The following is a 19,341-nucleotide window of genomic DNA, read 5'->3' as shown; positions in this document are numbered from 1 at the left end:
ACCAATATTGAGGGCCCGAACTGTAAAGACCAGGAACCGAGGGTGCCAAACCCAGCCACAAGAAAACTCAAGCATTACTTACCGAGCTAATCCCAGCAAAACTCAAATGACAACCAGAACTGATACTTGAGTAACGGACTGAATAGATGTAAGCTGAACCCATGACGACTCGACAAGACGTGAATGACGACAAAAGATTGCTTGGATAACTGAGCTGAATAAGCTAGCGTTGAGACCTATGATGAAATACTACTATAAGTAAATGCGAGTAGGTGCAACACATTAGAGAGGGCCCGACCCCGAGGTGGCCAATAACCAAGGGTGAGTGTACACCAACCATGAAGCAAATCAAGCACTACTTACCAAAGAAACGCCACAAAATGTGAATGCCGACGAGAGCAATGCTTGATTAACTGAGCTGAATAAGCTAGGGCTGAGAAGTATGATGAAATTATACTGTAAGTAAACATAAGTGAGTGCCATACACTAGAGGGCCCGACCTCGAGGTGGCCAATGACCGAGGGTGAACATACACCACCCATGTAGCAAATCAAGCTCTACTTACCGAAGAAACTCCACGAGAGTAATGCTTGATTAACTGGACTGAATAAGCTAGCAGTGAGATCTGCGATGAAATGATACTGTAAGTAAACATAAGTGAGTGCCAAACACTAGAGAAGGCCTGACCAAGAGGTGGCCAATGTCCGAGAGTGAACATACGCCAACCATTGAAAAAAAATGAGCACTACTTCCCTAAATGATATGACAGGACGTGAATGACGACATGTGATTGATGCTTGACTAAATAAGCTGGAAGGCTAATGCTGAGACCGAACGTACTCCCCAGAACATAAAGGTTAATGCTCAAGTGAACGGAACGAGTGGCTAAAGAGATTGTGCTGAGCTCCAATATAGACAATGGGCAAACAGCTCTGCCCAACCAATGACCAATAAAGAGATCCGGCAGCAAGCAGAGCCGGCACCCTGTTCCCCACGCCGATGTGACACGTTGCGATACGTCACAGGAACGAGACACATGACGTCACAGACCGGAGACCTGCGACGGACATGAGAACCAGTGGGCCGTATTTATGGCAGACTGGTAAATCAGCCTTAACTATTTATATATATATAAAATTTCCCTCTATAACGATAGCCATGAGCAGCGTGTTCCTCTATTTTAGGAGCTTACTGCCAGCCAAACAAAAATGGCAACAGACCCTTGAAAGAAATAGCAGTGGTCTCCAACCTGTGGACCTCCGGATGTTGCAAAACTACAACTTTCAGCAATCAGCACGCCCGGATGGCCAAGGGCTGTCCAGGCTTGCTGGGAGTTGCAGTTTTGCAACATTTTTGCGGGTCCCAGTTTAGAGACTGACTGTACTATAGCTATACCTATGTGTTACTGGACTGCAGCCACCTCTTGCTGCCACCCTTCGCCATCTGACTAGGACAAGTACATCAAGAAAATGGAGGGTCCTGTGCCCTCAACACTCAATGAGAAGCTGCAGAACTTTTCATTATACAAAGGGAAAAAACTTTTTAGTTTGGTGCAGTAGAGCAGTCGCCCATAGCAACCAATCACACCTCCGCTTTCATTTTCCAGAGGCTTAAAAAAAAAAAAAAAAAAAATAAAATGAAAGGTGCAATCTCATTGGTTGCTGTGTGGAACTGATCCACTGTTCCTCTCTTCCCCGTGGTGTACACGGGCTCCTCCTACTACAGGTCGCTCTCACACACCGCTGGGTAAAACGTGCGAACCACGCAGCTCTAGGTCAAATAAACAAGTCTCCATCCTATACGGCTGTCAATCATCTCTGCAGGGGGCGGTACTCAATACTACCTGCCAATGACACAACGACTTCTAGGCCACTGCACCAATCAGATACTGATGAGGGAGAATAGCGGGCGGGACGGACCATCGAGCATTCCCATAGGCTGGGCTCATGGAGATGGTCACGCCCCCTTCCCCCCGTCGAGTGTATCGGTTGCTATAGTAACTGTAGCACGCTGCCTCCTTGAGGAAGGATGCGCCTCTTGTAAGACTTGTTCGTGACTTGTCGCATTTATGAGATTCTTCTTTTGTGGCCCCCGCCTGTGAGCTGATGTGATCTCCCCTAGAAGGTGAGGACATACCTGCCTGATGGCATCTCTATGGTTACCTGGCTCTCTATACCTGCTATGGGCCATCTGGATCAGTCCTGCTTGTATACAGCAGTGTTGTCCAACCTGTGACTGTGCAGCTGTTACAAAACTACAACTCCCGGCATGCCTTTGGATTGTCAAGGCAGAATGGGAGTTGTAGTTTTGCAACAGTTGGAGAGCTACAGGCTGGGAAACAATTGTCTATAGTAATTTGTATCAATCTTGTTTATATAAAGTAATCTGTATTAATCTTGTGTATATATATAGTTATCTATATCAATCTTGTGTATATATATAGTAATCTGTATTAATCTTGTGTATATATAGTAATCTGTATCAATCTTGTTTATATATAGTAATCTGTATCAATCTTGTTTATATATAGTAATCTGTATCAATCTTGTTTATATATATATAGTAATCTGTATCAATGTTGTTTATATATAGTAATCTGTATCAATCTTGTTTATATATATATAGTAATCTGTATCAATGTTGTTTATATATAGTAATCTGTATCAATCTTGTTTATATATATATAGTAATCTGTATCAATGTTGTTTATATATAGTAATCTATCGATCTTGTTTATATATATATATATATATATATAGTAAATTGTATCAATCTTGTTTATATATAGTAATCTGTATCAATGTTGTTTATATATAGTAATCTATCGATCTTGTTTATATATATATATATATATAGTAAATTGTATCAATCTTGTTTATATATAGTAATCTGTATCAATCTTGTTTATATATAGTTATCTGTATCAATCTTGTTTTTATATATAGTAATTTGTATCAATGTTGTTTATATATAGTAATCTATCGATCTTGTTTATATATATATATATAGTAAATTGTATCAATCTTGTTTATATATAGTAATTTGTATCAATCTTGTTTATATATAGTAATGTATCAATCTTGTTTATATATAGTAATGTATCAATCTTGTTTATATATAGTAATGTATCAATCTTGTTTATATATAGTAATCTATCGATCTTGTTTATATATAGTAATGTATCGATCTTGTTTATATATATATATATATATATATATATATATAGTAATCTGTATTAATCTAGTTTATATATAGTTATCTATATCAATCTTGTGTATATATATATATATATATTTATATATATTAATTTGTATCAATGTTGTTTATATATAGTAATCTGTATCAATGTTGTTTTTATATATATATATATATATATATATATATAGTAATTTGTATCAATGTTGTTTATATATAGTTATCTATCAATCTTGTGTATATATTTATCTATATCAATCTTGTTTATACATAGTTATCTGTAACTCCTTCAATAACACATAGTTGGTTGTCATGCAAAAAGTTAACAATGAACACCAAACCAAATGCACTCAACAAAACTATATATATATTAGGGGTGTGAATCGCCAATAATTTGGCGATTCGATTCGAATCGCGATACCAGGGTGGCGATTCGATATATCGCAATATATCGTGATTCTGTCATGTTGGCGATATATCACGATATATCGCGATATTCCCTATTAAAAGCTTGGGGAAACTTATTCTAGCTGAAAAAGAACTAGATTCCGCGAAAGTTGTCCTGTGAGTGCGTACGTTCTCCTTCTTGTTTGTTCTGAGTCTGTAGTCTCGCGGTAGCAGCCTGCGAGTGGGACAGAGCTGATAACAGGTACACTGCCAACTAGTGGTCAGGAGTTTAAGTGTTATAAAAAAAATAAGACAGACAAATAGGACTGTGACTCAGTGAGTGAAATACAGTAAATGTTAATTATAATAATTTATAAAAAAAAAATCGATTCTCAGAATTTTAAAATCGATTCAGTATCCGGGAATGCTGGGAGTTGTAGTTTTGCAACAGCTGGAGGCACCCTGGTTGGGAAGCGCTGCGATAGAAGCTTGTAATCCCAAGGAGGGTGCTCTGCTTTCCAAGGCCTGACTCCTGGCCATAATTATGAACAATAATATCCAGATAAGTAGAGATGCAGCTCTCCAATTCAGTGAATCAAAAGACAGTCTATTCACCCATCAGTGTACAATGCGACATTTCAGTCCAACAATAGGACTTTTTTCAAGCCCTCAAGGCTTATAATGTCATCCAAATAAAAAGAGATAGAATAACAGGGGTTAAAAATATGGTGGTGCTATACATAAGGACATGTACTACAGGAGGGTATATGTGGTACATGATGTCTTTACATAAGGATAAATCAATTAGCATAAAGCTGTATTTACATATTCAAAGAAATAGACTTGTTCTCAAGGACTTTTGCAAATTAATATTTTAATAGTTATTTAATAGCGAAAGGTTGAAGTACATTTATTATGTAAACATTAAAAATAAATAAATAAACAAATTTGAAACTCATTGATAAATGTGTACGATCAAAAGCAAATGGATTTGATGCGGGCGCTTTAAATCAATGAACTGCATCGGCTTTTGCGGTGCCAGAGACCACCGCCGCCGCCCGCTTCTCTCTGCCTGCCTGTCCTGGGGTCCTGAGTCCAACCACCACAGTTGCCCTATCATCTCCCCCCCCCCCCCATCCTCTGCCCACATACTGCTGCCGCCCCCGCGGTGTTATAATTACCTGTTCCCGGGGGCCCGCGATCCTTCTGGCTCCGTCAGCGTTCTGCGCTGTCACTGTGCACACTGACGATGACATCGCGTTGGGGACGTCACTCGTCATTACGCAGCGCACTGCAACAGCGCAGGAGCCAGAAGGATCGCGGACCCCCGGGAACAGGTAATTATAACACCGGGGGGGCGGCGGTATGTGGGCAGAGGATGGGGGGAGGCAATGGGGCAGCGGCGGCGAGGGTCGTCTCTGGCCGGGGGGCATTATCGGCAAGGTAATTGCCGATACCGATAATGTCCAAAATCGCGATTATCGGACGATAATATCGTCCAAACCGATAATCGGCCGATCCCTAAAACAAAGCAAATTGGACATGATGTCACAACAAACTCCAAAAATAGGCTGGACAAAATTATTGGCACCCTTAACTTAATAATTTGGTTGCACACCCTTTGGAAAAAATAACTGAAATCAGTCGCTTCCTACAACCATCAATAAGCTTCTTACACCTCTCAGCCGGAATGTTGGACCACTCTTCCTTTGCAAACTGCTCCAGGTCTCTCTTATTGGAAGGGCGCCTTTTCCCAACAGCAATTTTAATATCTCTCCACAGATGTTCAATGGGATTTAGATCTGGACTCATTGCTGCCACTTCAGAACTCTCCAGCGCTCTGTTGCCATCCATTTCTGGGTGCTGTTTGACTTATGTTTGGGGTCATTGTCCTGCTGGAAGACCCAAGATCTCGGATGCAATCCCAGCTTTCTGACACTGGGCTGTACAGTGAGACCCAAAATCTGTTGATAATCCTCAGATTTCATGATGCCTTGTACACATTCAAGGCACCCAGTGCCAGAGGCAGCAAAACCACCCCAAAACATCATTGAACCTCCACCATATTTCACTGTAGGTACACAGAATGATGTGCTTTACCAAAAACCTCTATCTTGGTCTCATCTGTCAACAAGACATTTTCCCAGAAGGATTTTGGCTTACTCAAGTTCATTTTGGCAAAATGTAGTCTTGCTTTTTTATGTCTGTGTCAGCAGTGGGGTCCTCCTGGGTCTCCTGCCATAGCGTTTCATTTCATTTAAATGTTGACGGTTAGTTCATACTGACACTGATGCTCCCTGACCCTGCAGGACAGCTTGAATATCTTTGGAACTTGTTTGGGGCTGCTTATCCACCATCCAGACTATCCCGGGTTGACACCTTTCATCAATTTTTCTCAGCTAAATTAGCTACAGTGCCATGGGTTGCAAACTTCTTGATAATGTTGGGCACTGTGGACAAAGGCAAATTTAGATCTCTGGAGATGGACTTGTAACCTTGAGATTGTTGATATTTTTCCACAATTTTGCTTCTCAAGTCCTCAGACAGTTCTCTTCTCCTCTTTCTGTTGTCCATGCTTAGTGTAGCACACACAGAGACACAATGCAAAGACTAAGTGAACTTCTCTCCTTTTTATCTGCTTTCAGGTGTGATTTTTATATTGCCCACACCTGTTACTTGCCCCAGGTGAGTTTAAAAGGAGCATCACATGCTTGAAACTATCTTATTTTACCACAGTTTTGAAAGGGTGCCAATAATTTTGTCCAGCCCTTTTTTGGAGTTTGGTGTGACATTATGTCCAATTTGCTTTTTTTCCCTTTTTTTTGGGTTAGTTCCAATACACACAAAGGGAATAAACGTGTATAGCAAAACATGTGTTACTGCAATCCTTTTCTGTGAGAAATACTTCCTTTTCTAGAAAAATTTCAGGGGTGCCAACATTTACGGCCATGACTGTAAGTTTATGGCCAAAGATATGTCCAATAAAGTTGGGGGATAAAATAAAGTGTAGAAAATGCAAACCAAGTGCAATGATAGTGATCACAATCTCCTGTATTATCTGTAACTTGTTAGGATAATTATCAGCAGCCAACATTTGCCTTTAGGGTCTATTCACACGTACAGTATCCTGCATATATTTGATGCGCAGGATTTGAAGCAGTGCTCAGTCATTTAGTTTACATTGAAATCTGCAGCATACAATCTACATTTTTAACCCCTTTATGACCTAGCTTTTATTTTTTATTTTTTGGCTCACATTTTTTTGCTCCTCACATTCTCAGACCCATAACTTTTTTATTTTTCCACTGACAAAGTTGTATTAGTGTTTCTTTTTTGTGGGACAATTTGTACTTTTCATTGGCGAACTTTATTTTATGATATAATGTATTACGGAGCCAGAAAAATGTAAGGCAAAATTTAAAAAAAATATGGAATTGAGCAATTTTGTGGGGCAATAATTTTTTCGGAGTTCAAAACACAGTAAATCTGACATGCTATCTTTATTTTATGGGTCAGTAAGATTCCAATGATACCAAACTTGACAGAGGTGTCAGCAGAGAGCACTGTGGTCAGACAGAAAAGAAATTCAAAAAGAAAAGAACTTCCTGTGGAACATACAACAGCTGATAAGTCCTGGAAGGATTAAGATTTTTTAATAGAAGTCATTTACAAATCTTTTTAACTTTCTGGCACCAGTTAATTTAAAAAAATATTGTTTTCCACCAGAGTACCCCTTTAAGCAATTGCTGACCACAGAGCACCGGGAAGGATGAGTAAGTCCCCATTCTTCCCCAGCAACCCATCTGCAGCCTACGATTACATCACGGAGCTGCTGATGTGTCCCCCAGAACCCAGGGATTACCGGCATTTATTACCTAAATGCTGTGCCCACTAGGGCTGGGCGGTATACTGGTTCATACCGAACACCAACATTTTTGGGCTGCACGATATGAATTTTAACCCATACCGCAATACCAGTTTGGCCCCTCCCCCTTGGGAATGAATGAGCCCAGCGCTGCGTTGTCCCCACATTGGGGGAACTAATCACAAGTCACCCACGAGCGCTGTTCTGCCCCCCAATTAATTATCAGCCCATCGCTGTCCCCATCGGGGTAAATACTGATATGTCACCCACATGCGCTGCCCTCCTCATCCTCATGTTTGTTGCGGCCGCCGGCGCTGACACTCTATACCAGTGGTCTTTAACCTGCCGACCTTCAGATGTTGCAAAACTACAACTCTCAGCATGCCCGGACAGCCGTTGGCTGTCCGGGCATGCTGGGAGTTGTAGTTTTGCAACATCTGGAGGTCGGCAGGTTGAAGACCACTGCTCTATATTGTGTGGTATCCCTATGCCCGGGCTGCAAAAAATAAACAAAATAAACTTTTACTCACCTCCCGTTGGTCCGGTACTGGCCTCATCTGCTTCCTAGTGAATGGAACGTTGGACAGCCATCAGCCTATCCGCTGCTGATAGGCTGAGACCACTGTCATGTAAGAAGCCGCCCAAAGCTTCTTACATGACAGTGGGCTCAGCCTATCAGCAGCCGAGGCGGAACATCGCTGAGGCCGGTTTTAGGATGACGGCTGTCCGACGTTCCCGTTCCCCAGCGTAAGGCCGACGTCGGAACATGCGTTAGTTTATTTTGTTTACCTAGCGTCTGTGCCGTGGCGGCAACAAACAGCACGAGGAGGGCAGCGGGTGACATGTGAGTATTTACCCCGATGGGGGCAGCGCTGGGCTGATAATTAATTTTTGTTGGGGGGGGGGGGGCAGAATAGCGCAGCGCTGGGCTGCTAATTAATTTGGGGGGGGGGAAATACCGTTATATACCGTGGAACCGCGGAAAGTTACAAAAATACCGTGATACGCAGATTTGGTCATACCGCCCAGCTCTAGTGCCCACTATTGATCACAGCATTTAAATGGGCACTGACATTAGCAATCTCCCGAACAGGGCGCTGGCAGTCAACGGCCAGGGGGCATGTTCAACCACCGGAAAATGAGCTAGCTGACACACCCCCTCAATACATCTCTATGGGAGAGCCGGAGTGCTGCATAGAAATGCATTGAGGGGGCGTGTTGGCCGATGCGTCAAGCTGTGTTCGAAACTCACTGTTTCGGCAAAGAGCCAAAAGCCCCATACGGGAGATCGCGGGGGCCCCTAGCAGTCGGACCCCCCGTGATCTGAGACTTATCCCCTATCCTTAGGATAGGGGATAAGTTTCATATCCCAGAGTTCTCTTTTAAAGGGTAGCTCCCACCATCACTTTTTTTTTTCTGTCCCTGCCTATTACCCATGTATACCTAACCCCCTCCCTGCCTTTAATTTTTTTTTTTACATATTAAAAATGCTTTTTTGTCTGCCTGGTAGTGTGCTCACTACCAGGCAGACTTCCCCACCAGGCACTACGTCACTGATGCCTGCTGGGGCCGGCACTTCCGCCCGTAGTTCACCTATACAGGGTGCCTCCAGCTGTTTCCTCACTGCAACTCCCAACTTGCCCTGACATCTATTGGCTGTCAGGGCATGCTGGGAGTTGTAGTGGGGAAACAACTGGAGGCACCCTGTATAGGTGAACACCGGAGCACATACCGCTCCCCGCCGCGCAGCCCGCAATGCCCCCGCCCCCGGCCCTGTTGCGCCGCTCAATTCCCAGGGCATGCTGGGAGTTGTAGTGGGGAAACTGGAGGCATACTGTATAGGTGAACAGTATAGATAATACAGTGATACAGACATAATACTTTACCTTGTCCCCGAGCCTGCGCGCGTCCTCTTCCTTCAAAGCGCTCGCTCCCGCCTGTCTGATTGACAGGCGGGAGCGAGTACAGCAGTGATTGAAATTCAGTGGTGACGTCACTGCTGAATGCATTCGGCCACTAGGAGGGCGACCCCTAGTGGCCGAATTTAAAAGTAATTTTAAACTGTTTTAAAATCACTTTTTTAAATTAAACTATATTAGAGATATGTTGTAGTACTTAAGTACTACAACATATCAATTTTTGTTTTCATGACAGTGCCCATTTAAGTATAAGGACAGACCTACGAATCAAGCCTGAAAATAAAAAAGCCACCAGGGACCACCCTGATGACTTGGCGCTCTGATCCCTGACAGTTTTCAAACTATAAGGGTGGTTTCACACTGTGTTTTTGTCTCTGTTTCTCTTTCTGCTACATGTATGCAAAAGCATAGTCGACTATGCTATTGTGTATGCCAAAAAAAAGTATGTTATGATCCGTTTTTGGGTTCTTGTTTTTTTTCTTTTATATTGTTAGACAGTGGGAAACAGATTAAAGGGGTATTCCAGGCCAAAACTTTTTTATATATATCAACTGGCTCCGTAAAGTGAAACAGATTTGTAAATTACTTTTATTAAAAAATTTTAGCTTCTGAAGTTGAGTTGTTGTTTTCTCCCATCATGCACAGCTCCCGGGACATGACATCATCATTGAGCAGTTAGAAAACTTCAGAAGCTAATAACTATTGGAAGGATTAAGATTTTTTAATTGAAGTAATTTACAAATCTGTTTAACTTTCCGGAGCCAGTTGATATACATACATATATATATATATATATATATATATATATATATATATATATAAAAAGGTTTTGCCTGGAATACCCCTTTAAACGGTATGGCATACAGCAGCATCCGTATTAATCATCTGTTAAAACGTATACGCTAAGCAGACAGCAATAACATGGAGTGAACGCACCCTAACGCCTTTGAAAAACTGCAGCGTTTCATTGTAATAAGGAAGCCTGTCCCTGTTTCATGCTTCTTCATCCAACTGATAACCTACAATTAGAAGGACCTTGAAGGACCCTGATTGGTTGAAGGGGTATTCGGTATTCCGGATTTATACATTCTATCCCCTGTCTGCTGGAATTCTGTGCCAGGACAGGACGTGATGTCACGGCCACACCTCCTAGTGATGCCACACCCCCTCCCATAGACATGAATGGAGGCGGTGTGATGGCAGTAGGGGTGTGGCCGTGACGTCACGTCCCCGTCTCCAAGGCAGCGCCCAGCACAGAATGTCGGGACCTGCACCGAGATCGTGGGGGTCCCCAAACGTGGGATCCCTGCGATCATACATCTTATCCCCTATCTTATAGAGCAGTGGTCTCCAACCTGCAGACCTCCAGATGTTGCAAAACTACAACTCCCAGCATGCCTGGAGGTCCTCAGGTTGGAGACCACTGTTATAGAGGATAAGATGTATAAACCCGGAATACCCCTTTAAATGGGCACTGTCACCAACTTTATTTTTTGATATGTTGTAGTACCTCGTTGCCGCCGCTGTCCCTGCACGCCTGCTGCTGGACTCTGCAGTAAGTGTAATGGGGGGGGGGGGGGGAGACGGAGGGGACGGGCTAGCGCCGCATGTAACTAATAGTTTATCTACACAGGGTGCCTCCAGCTGTTTGAATGCTACAACTCCCAGCATGCCCTGACAGCCAATAGATGTCAGGGCAAGCTGGGAGTTGTAGTGATGAAACAGCTGGAGGCACCCTGTGTAGATGAACTAAGGGCGGAAGTGTTGTCCCCAGCAGGCATCAGTGACGTGGTGCCTGCTGGGGGAAGTCTGCCTGGTAGTGAGCACACTGCCAGGCAGACAAACAGCATTTTTAATATAGTAAAAATAAAAATTAAAATCAGGGAGGGGTTAGGGATAGATTGGCAATAGGCAGGGACAGAAAAAAAAAATAGGATGGTGGGAGCTACTCTTTAACAGATCCATACTCTAGACACCCTTTATCTGGCATTGGGCAGAGGAAAGAGTTGAGTCCACTATAATAGAAAATGCTCTGGCGGTGAATACCCTTTAATTTCTCTGTCCTGTGACTCAGGCTTTTAAATCTGCCATGGCCAGCATTTTTCTGCATTTAGATCCTAGTTACTTCTGCAGGATCCACGAATGATCTAATGGTATTTTTTGCCACCGTTCATTCGAAGGGTTTACTATTAAGCTTGCTGCCCTGGTCTGAATGGAAGAGATTGATCATGAAGATTAAACATGGCCGAGAACTTAATGAAGAATTCAAGTGACAGGGTGAAATCCTAAAGCTGTCCACCCCCCCAGTAACATCCCCTTTCAGTCTTCTGCTGGCTAGAGTATTCTTTTTGTCTCGTGACCCTATAGTCTGTACCATGACCTTTATTCACAAAGATTGAATAAGGATTGATGAGCCATGGAGAGGACTAAACTGAGGTCCACTTAAGGGACTGCTGGGTTACAAATCACGGGGGCAAAGAGGACATTGTTATTGAGTTTCTTATTTACCCTCCTTTTTATGTACTATATCTAACTTGTCCTAGCCAGATTTTGGTCTTCAGCCACTGTGATACAAGGTGGCAGAAAATTATATTTCTGCCCATAAAGTCCAGAATTAAAGGGGTATTACATAAAAAAAAAAGTAAATCAGGGTACTATAAAAATAGAAATGAAAGAATACTTTCCTTCCCTAATATCCCGCTTCTGCCGTTGTAACGGCTCCCGATCTGCGTTGTACACTGCTGCTTTCTAGTTCCTGTTATCTGTCGCCCCCTGCAGGAAGTCCTCACTCGATCACTGGACAAGGCAAATCACTGCATTGCTTCCAGGTAAAAGAAAAAACTCTGTACACACTGGGGTTTATTTACAATCGTGATCCCGACACCTTTTTTGTCGGGTTTTGCACCCAAATTGTGTCGCACGTTCCATGCGACACAATTTGCGACCAAAAATACCAAAACCCTCCACTTTACAAGAAAACAAAGGGGGGCGTGGTCACATGGAAAGTGGGCGTGGTCCCGACCAAAGGGGCGTGTCCCCGACAGTTTTGAAAAATCCCAACATATTTACTAAGGTTTCCACAGAAAATGTGGTGGAATTGAGCTGAGGAAAACCAAACAGATCAGAGCAGGTGTGAAAAAAAGCAAAATGTAGGGAAAAATGCAAAATGTAGGGAAACCTTAGTAAATACCGTAGGAAAATTCCTGTCGGAAATCAAAACCCACAAAGAAAACTACACTCCACTCTTAGTAAATAAACCCCACTGAGTATGATGGAGTATATGATTTCATATGAAAATGTAGAAGTACAGTGGTCCCTCAACATACGATGGTAATCCGTTCCAAATGAACCATCGTTTGTTGAAACCATCGCATGTTGAGGGATCCGTGCAATGTAAAGTATAGGACAGTGGTCTACAACCTGCGGACCTCCAGATGTTGCAAAACTACAACACCCAGCATGCCCGGACAGCCGTTGGCTGTCCGGGCATGCTGGGTGTTGTAGTTTTGCAACATCTAGAGTCCGCAGGTTGTAGACCACTGTTAGAGGAAGTTGTACTTACCTGTCCCCGCCGCTCCGGACCGTCACTGCTCGTCACCACTGCCCTGGATGTCGCCGTCCATCGCTGTCGCTGCATCCCCAAGGTGTCCCCAACGCTCTGGCAAGGCCTCTGCTTCCCCGGCATCCGCGCTCTCCATCTCCGCCGTCACATCGCTACGCACGCCGCTCCTATTGGATGACGGGACGGCGTGTGCAGCAACGTGATGACGTCGATGGAGAGCGCAGAGGATCCCGAAGAGGGCACGCCGGAACCCCGAGGACAGGTAAGTGATCGTCAGCGGAGCACACGGGGCATCGTAAATGGCTATCCGGGGGCCGCTGAAGCAGTCAGCACTGCCGGATAGCCGTTTATGCGATGGTCCCGACATAAAAAAGCATCGTATGTTGATGCTGCCTTCAAGATGCGATGGCCTCTGAGAGACCATCGCATGTTGAAATTATCGTATGTCGGGGCCATCGTAGGTCGAGGGGTCACTGTACAGTAAAGGGCCCTATTACAGCTCTGTACACAATAAAACCAAACCTGTCAAACTGAAAACGCAGTCTAATCTTCCCGCATTGTGTTATAGATGAGAATGAGCTGAGCAAATTGATATATCGTGAAATTCCTGGGCTCAGGAGTCAAGTGGGCGGTCTCACTCAGTGATTGGCAGTCTTCCTTATGCAAGAATACATACAGAGATAGAAAAAGACACTTCACACTGGACTCTCTAGCCCAGAATAGCCTGAAATGTAAATGTATAAAATACGAGCTTTACTGCCTCTTACCGCACAACACCATATGTCATTGTGATCAACTTAACATGGCGCTGGCAGATGGGACTGCTCCTTCATCATAACAACTATTGGTGCGTGTAAGAACCACAATACTAAGAACTGTAGGATGGTCTGTATCCTGTGTGTGACATGATGTAAGTCTGTTTGTTATATTAATGCCTGTATGTAAATCCTATAGTTTACATCAAGAGGTTTATGAGCAGCTCCCACCCAAAGTAACAAGCGCCAGGTGTAGCTGCTGTTTCCACCCATAATGATTGACATTTGTTTTATATTACAGGAGTTGTTGTGAATTTGAGGTCTTGCTCTGTATAGGAAATTATGGGGACTCCGGCTCAAAATGTTCCTCCCACTACCTGTGTAAGTACTCAGAATCTTTCTGGACACTCTTCCCACTTTCCTAAAGCATATTCAGTCTGTCTGTTTAGCTCCTATTCATTAAAAGGGTTATCCAGGAAAAAAATGTTTTCTTTATATATCAACTGGCTCCAGAAAGTTACACAGATTTGTAAATTACTTCTATTAAAAAACCTTAATCCTTCCAATAATTATCAGCTGCTGAAGTTGAGTTGTTCTTTCTGTCTGACAACAGTGCTCTCTGCTGACATCTCTGCTTGTCTCGGGAACTGCACAGAGTAGAAGAGGTTTGCTATGGGGATTTGCTTCTACTTCGGACAGTTCTTGAGACAGGTGTCATCAGAGAGCACTTAGACAGAAAAGAACAACTCAGCTTCAGCAGCTCATAAGTACTGAAAGGATTAAGATTTTTTAATAGAAGTAATTTACAAATCTGTTTAACTTTCTGGAGCCAGTTGATATATATATAAAATAAAACGTTTTTTCCTGGATAACCCCTTTAAATGTCATTTCTGTAAAGGGGTACTCCACTGGTCAGCGTTGGAACATTTAGTTCCGAACACTGTGTGCACGCTACGGGGGTCGACCTCGCCCCCTCATGACATCAGGCCTTGCCCCTCAATGCAAATCTATGGGAGGGGGCGTGGCGGAGACCACGCCCCTCCCATAGACTTGCATTGAGGGGGCATGGCGTCATGAAGGGGAGTGGCTGACCCCCGCAGTGTGCACACAGCTAAATGTTCCGAACGCTGGTCAGTGAAGTACCCCTTTAAATACTCCATAAGAGTATTCCACGATTCTGGACGCCCACCTATTAGATTCAATGTCTCTGAAGGACCCAGCTTGAGTTTGCAGCAGACTAGAGCTACACAGTAACTTTGGCCGCACAACGTGTTTTGCTGTCCACAATCGCCATGTGTGTTGCTACATCACAGCTATTGAAAAGTGAATGTGGCCACATTGCAAACCATATGGTACCCTGACTGTGACCAGAAAGCCATCCTGTAGTGATCTGCAGCATGTAAGGCTTTTTGTGGTGTCAGTTTTCTGTATGCTTTGGCTAAAGTATTCATAGACTCCAGTAACCTAACAAAAAATCTAGAAATGCATCATTTTGGCCTCTGATCGGGAAGTTTTACACAGAATTTTAGTTTTCTGCTTTATGAAATAGCACTATTCCATCAAGCAGGACCCCGTGAAAAATTAATTTTACACAGTATGACATGTTTTTTAAACATAAAAATCTGTGTATGTACGACAGAAGTAGCCATCAGGGACTTCCCTGACGTGCACCTCGGCTGGACACTACAGACAACGTGAAAAGGTGTGAAGATTGTAAATATGCCGAAATTAAAGCAGAGGACATAAATGGAAATGATTGGGTGACTCTATTCTACATGGACGTGTCTGGCTCTAGCCAACAGGGGTCCTGAGTAAAGGTGACCGTACACCTTCGATAGCTGTCACTCCGATAGCTCCATGCACTTGAATGCTCACCTTGGCGGAACGTTCATGTGTTGTGAGTGGATAGACTGCCAGAGCAAAATGGTGAACATCCAATATATTTATAAGCCGCCTCTCATTTACAGCCATCTGTGTAAGGTATCTATTGCTAATAGTGTTGATGGTACATATAGGATATGGCATAAGGTTGTAGAAAACCTTTCATAGATCTCTGTTGTGCACTTTTCAGGGACATGAAGAATACTATAGATGTGTAGTGATCTGATGATGATATGTAGGGAGAACAACGTGATCCCGGCCTTTACTAAGTGGATGGGATTTCTCTGATCCCTTTGATCTTTCATAGAGTTGTTTCTAGCTCTGTACTAGTAAAGACACTGTATGACTATTAGATCAGCACAGTAATGCCAGTGTTATGCTAAAGTACATGATGGTTTCATACTGTATATATTTTATCTGTATAAAACATTGTCTTATATTTTATTCACCCTTTTCTTGGCAGCCAGGGAGCATTGAGCATCTGGGGCCCCCCAACAGCTGAATATTGATTTTGGGCTACAGCTATTAATAGTAAAGTTTAAGACAAAGGGGTATTCCCATCTAAAAAAAAATTATCCTGAATGCTAGGTCCCCCACCGATCACAGGGACAGAAGTATACAGAGTGCATCATGCATGCAAGGTATTCATTTTCTATAGAGCTTGTGAACATCACAGTGCTGAGCTTGGCAATGCTAGAAAGCCCTATAGAACATTATTGGATTGCTGGTCATGCATGTGCAGTGTCCTACATTCAATCCAGGAACAATTTTCCAGAGATCAGCGGTCCTACCCACAGGATAGAGATCTTGAGATGGGAATATCTCTTTAAAGGGGAACTCCTGTGGATTTTTTTATTTTTTTTTTTCAAATCAACTGGTGCCATAAAGTTAAACAGATTTGTAAATTACTTTTATTAAAAAATCATAACCCTTCCAGTACTTATCAGCTGCTGTATACTACAGATATACTTCAGAGAAATTTGTGAAGTTCTTTCCAGTCTGACCACAGTGCTCTCTGCTGACACCTCTGTCCGTGTCTTGAACTGTGTAGAGCAGGGGAGGTTTTCTATGAGGATTTCCTCCTACTCTGGACAGTTCCTGACATGGACAGAGGTGTCAGCAGAGAGCACTGTGGTCAGACTGGAAAGAACTTCACAAATGTCTCTGTAGTATACAGCAGCTGATAAGTACTGGAAGGCTTCAGAAGTGAATAGAAATAGAAGTAATTAACAAATCTGTTTAACTTTCTGGCACCAGTTGATTTGAATACATTTGTTTACCACTTATTATCACCGGAGTACCCCTTTAACTCCTCCACTGCTGACGCTGATGCTGTTTCTATTTTTTCTGAAATGATTAAATGAATGCCACTACATAATGGCTGCAGCAGTCATGTGGATGAATGTGACCTAGGTGCTGGGGGAAACTAAGACCAGAACTAAACTTCTTGAAATGAAAATGTGATGGTGTTTTTTTTTGTTTTTTTTAGCATTTTATTTTAGACAGTTTATTTTCTCTGGTATTTTCTATTTTTATTTCTATACTTTTATACAACTCCAATAGTTCGAAATATTTGGTAGTCTGGCACTTACCAAATACTGTTAAGATTGCGTTCACACTGTTTTATTTTTTATTTTTTGGCATACACAATAGTGTTGTTGATAATATGTATTTTTGTATTTTGCGTTCAGAAAAATTCAATGTAGTGTAACAGAAACAGTGGAGACAAAGAAGCAGTATGAACCCATCCTTAGATAATTTAAATACATTTTATTTGTTTCAATATCTTCCTTTTATGATTCTTGAAGGGTTTTTCCTGTTTCCATTTTGTTGCTGTTGAAGACCAGTTTAAATTATTTGCAGCAATGTGTAGACAACGTGTTCACTTGCAGGCAGATTAGATGGTTTTAGTAAAAGTCAGTAAACCCCTTTAATTGTTCTAAATGTTATAATTGCTCATATAAGTGCAGGTTAGATAATAAGGTGTTTTAGGTAGGAGTTTGCTCTTTTAATTTAGTAAGTTCAATATCTTCCTCCATTTTTCTAAAAGAAGCCTGTGGAGAAAGAAGACATATTTTGGGGTATTCTTATGTCTCTTTCTAAAGTGTTTAGTGACAAGAAATGTGGTTGTCATTACAGCTTCCATGGTCACAACAAATGACTGACTATCCTCAGCAGAAAGTTTAGAGGATAAAGCTTACCATAAACAAAGCTTATCATGAAACTTTAAAGGGATACTCCGCCCCTAGACATCTTATCCCCTAGCCAAAGGAAAGGGGATAAGATGTCTGATCGCGGGGGTCCCGCCGATGGGTACCCCAGCGATCTCTTTGCTGTACCCGTTTAGAGCGTAGGATGCAGCGCCGGAGGCTCGTGACGTCATGGTCACGCTCCGCACATGACGTCACGGCCACGCCCCCTCAATGCAAGTCCATGGAAGGGGGCGTGACGTCAGGCCCTTCCCATAGACTTGCATTAAGGGGCATGGCCGTGACATCACGTATCTCTGCCTCTCATCCCCAGCCATCTGGCACAGAGCGAAGTTCGCTCCGTGCACCCGATGTCTGAGGTGCCACAGCCAAGATTGCGGGGGTCCTCGGCGACGGGACCCCTGCGATCAGACATCTTATCTCCTATCCTTTGGATAAGGGATAAGATGTCTAGGGGCGGAATACCCCCTTAAGGGCTCAATCACTTTAAAAAGTTTTTGACATGTTGTAGTTTTGATCGTTTGGGGTCTGAAGGTTCATTCCATGACCGATAGATAAAACTAGCAGGGAGAAGAGCACGCTAAGCAAGACAAACTTACAATGTAAGTCTTATTCTAAGAGTTGATCATGGTCTAAACACTCAGACCCTGACTAATCGAAACTTTTGACATGTCCCTAGGACATTTCAAAAGTCTTTTTAAAGTGACAGGTACACTTTATTGTCAAGTATCTTTTATTACTGTGGAGGGATAATGCTTAGAGACACACAGTGATGTCACAGCTCACACATAATGCACACTGTGATGTCATAGTAAATTGTGCGAGGATAATCTACTCACTGATGGTATAGTGCAAGGATAATCTCTTCAGTGATGTCACAGTGCAAGGATACATAACCCACTGATGTCATATTTCAAGGGTAATCTACTAAGTGATGTCATAGTGCAAGGATAAACTATGCAGTTAAGTCACAGAGCAATGATAAGCTACGAGTGATGTTTGAGTACAGGGATAAACTACTCGTTTCACAATGCAAACATAATCTACTTACTGATGTCACAGTACAAGGGTAAGATACCCAGTGAATTTACAGCACTGGAATTTAATAAAGATGTTACGGTAACTTAATACTGCACAATGATGTTATAGATAAGGGACAACACACACAAAGATATCATATGAAAGGTATAGCACAGTCAGAAATGTTACCATGTACACAGTGACATCACAGCACAGGGAAAAATCTATTGACAATTAAGAGAATTCACAGGATAGGAATAAGACATAAGTGATATGCACTCAGCAGGGGCGCAGCAAGTCCCCATTTGCACATCTTAGAATGGGGATTCGCTTCCATCAGTCTTAGCCATCACTATCTGCATCTTACCATAAGTGGAGAGGGGACCTATAGCCACTACTATAGCTGATATTGTACTAGTTATGCCCAGGGTTGTCATCCAGGCTTGCCAAGAGCCCTAAGTTCTTATATACCTAGTTATGCAGTTATGCATGTACACACGTGTTACTGATAAACAAGCAAGATTTCTGACTCTCACAGACCCGTAAC

General features: G+C 42.7%; 1 protein-coding gene across 1 annotated transcript in view; it reads left to right on the top strand.

Moving 5' to 3' along the window:
* Positions 1–1,971: 1,971 nt before the first annotated feature.
* Positions 1,972–19,341, top strand: part of DIXDC1 (DIX domain containing 1) — a 183,278-nt gene continuing 165,908 nt past the window's right edge. Inside the window, exons 1-2 of the mRNA XM_056544841.1 lie at positions 1,972–2,124; positions 13,985–14,064. Of these exons, the coding sequence (XP_056400816.1) occupies positions 14,026–14,064 (39 nt within the window). The 5' untranslated portion in view covers positions 1,972–2,124; positions 13,985–14,025. The remainder of the gene's footprint in view (positions 2,125–13,984; positions 14,065–19,341) is intronic.

Source organism: Hyla sarda, chromosome 10 (genome assembly GCF_029499605.1).
Source record: "Hyla sarda isolate aHylSar1 chromosome 10, aHylSar1.hap1, whole genome shotgun sequence".
Classification (NCBI taxonomy): Eukaryota; Metazoa; Chordata; class Amphibia; order Anura; family Hylidae; genus Hyla; species Hyla sarda.
This window is presented reverse-complemented; position numbering and strand designations above follow the sequence as displayed.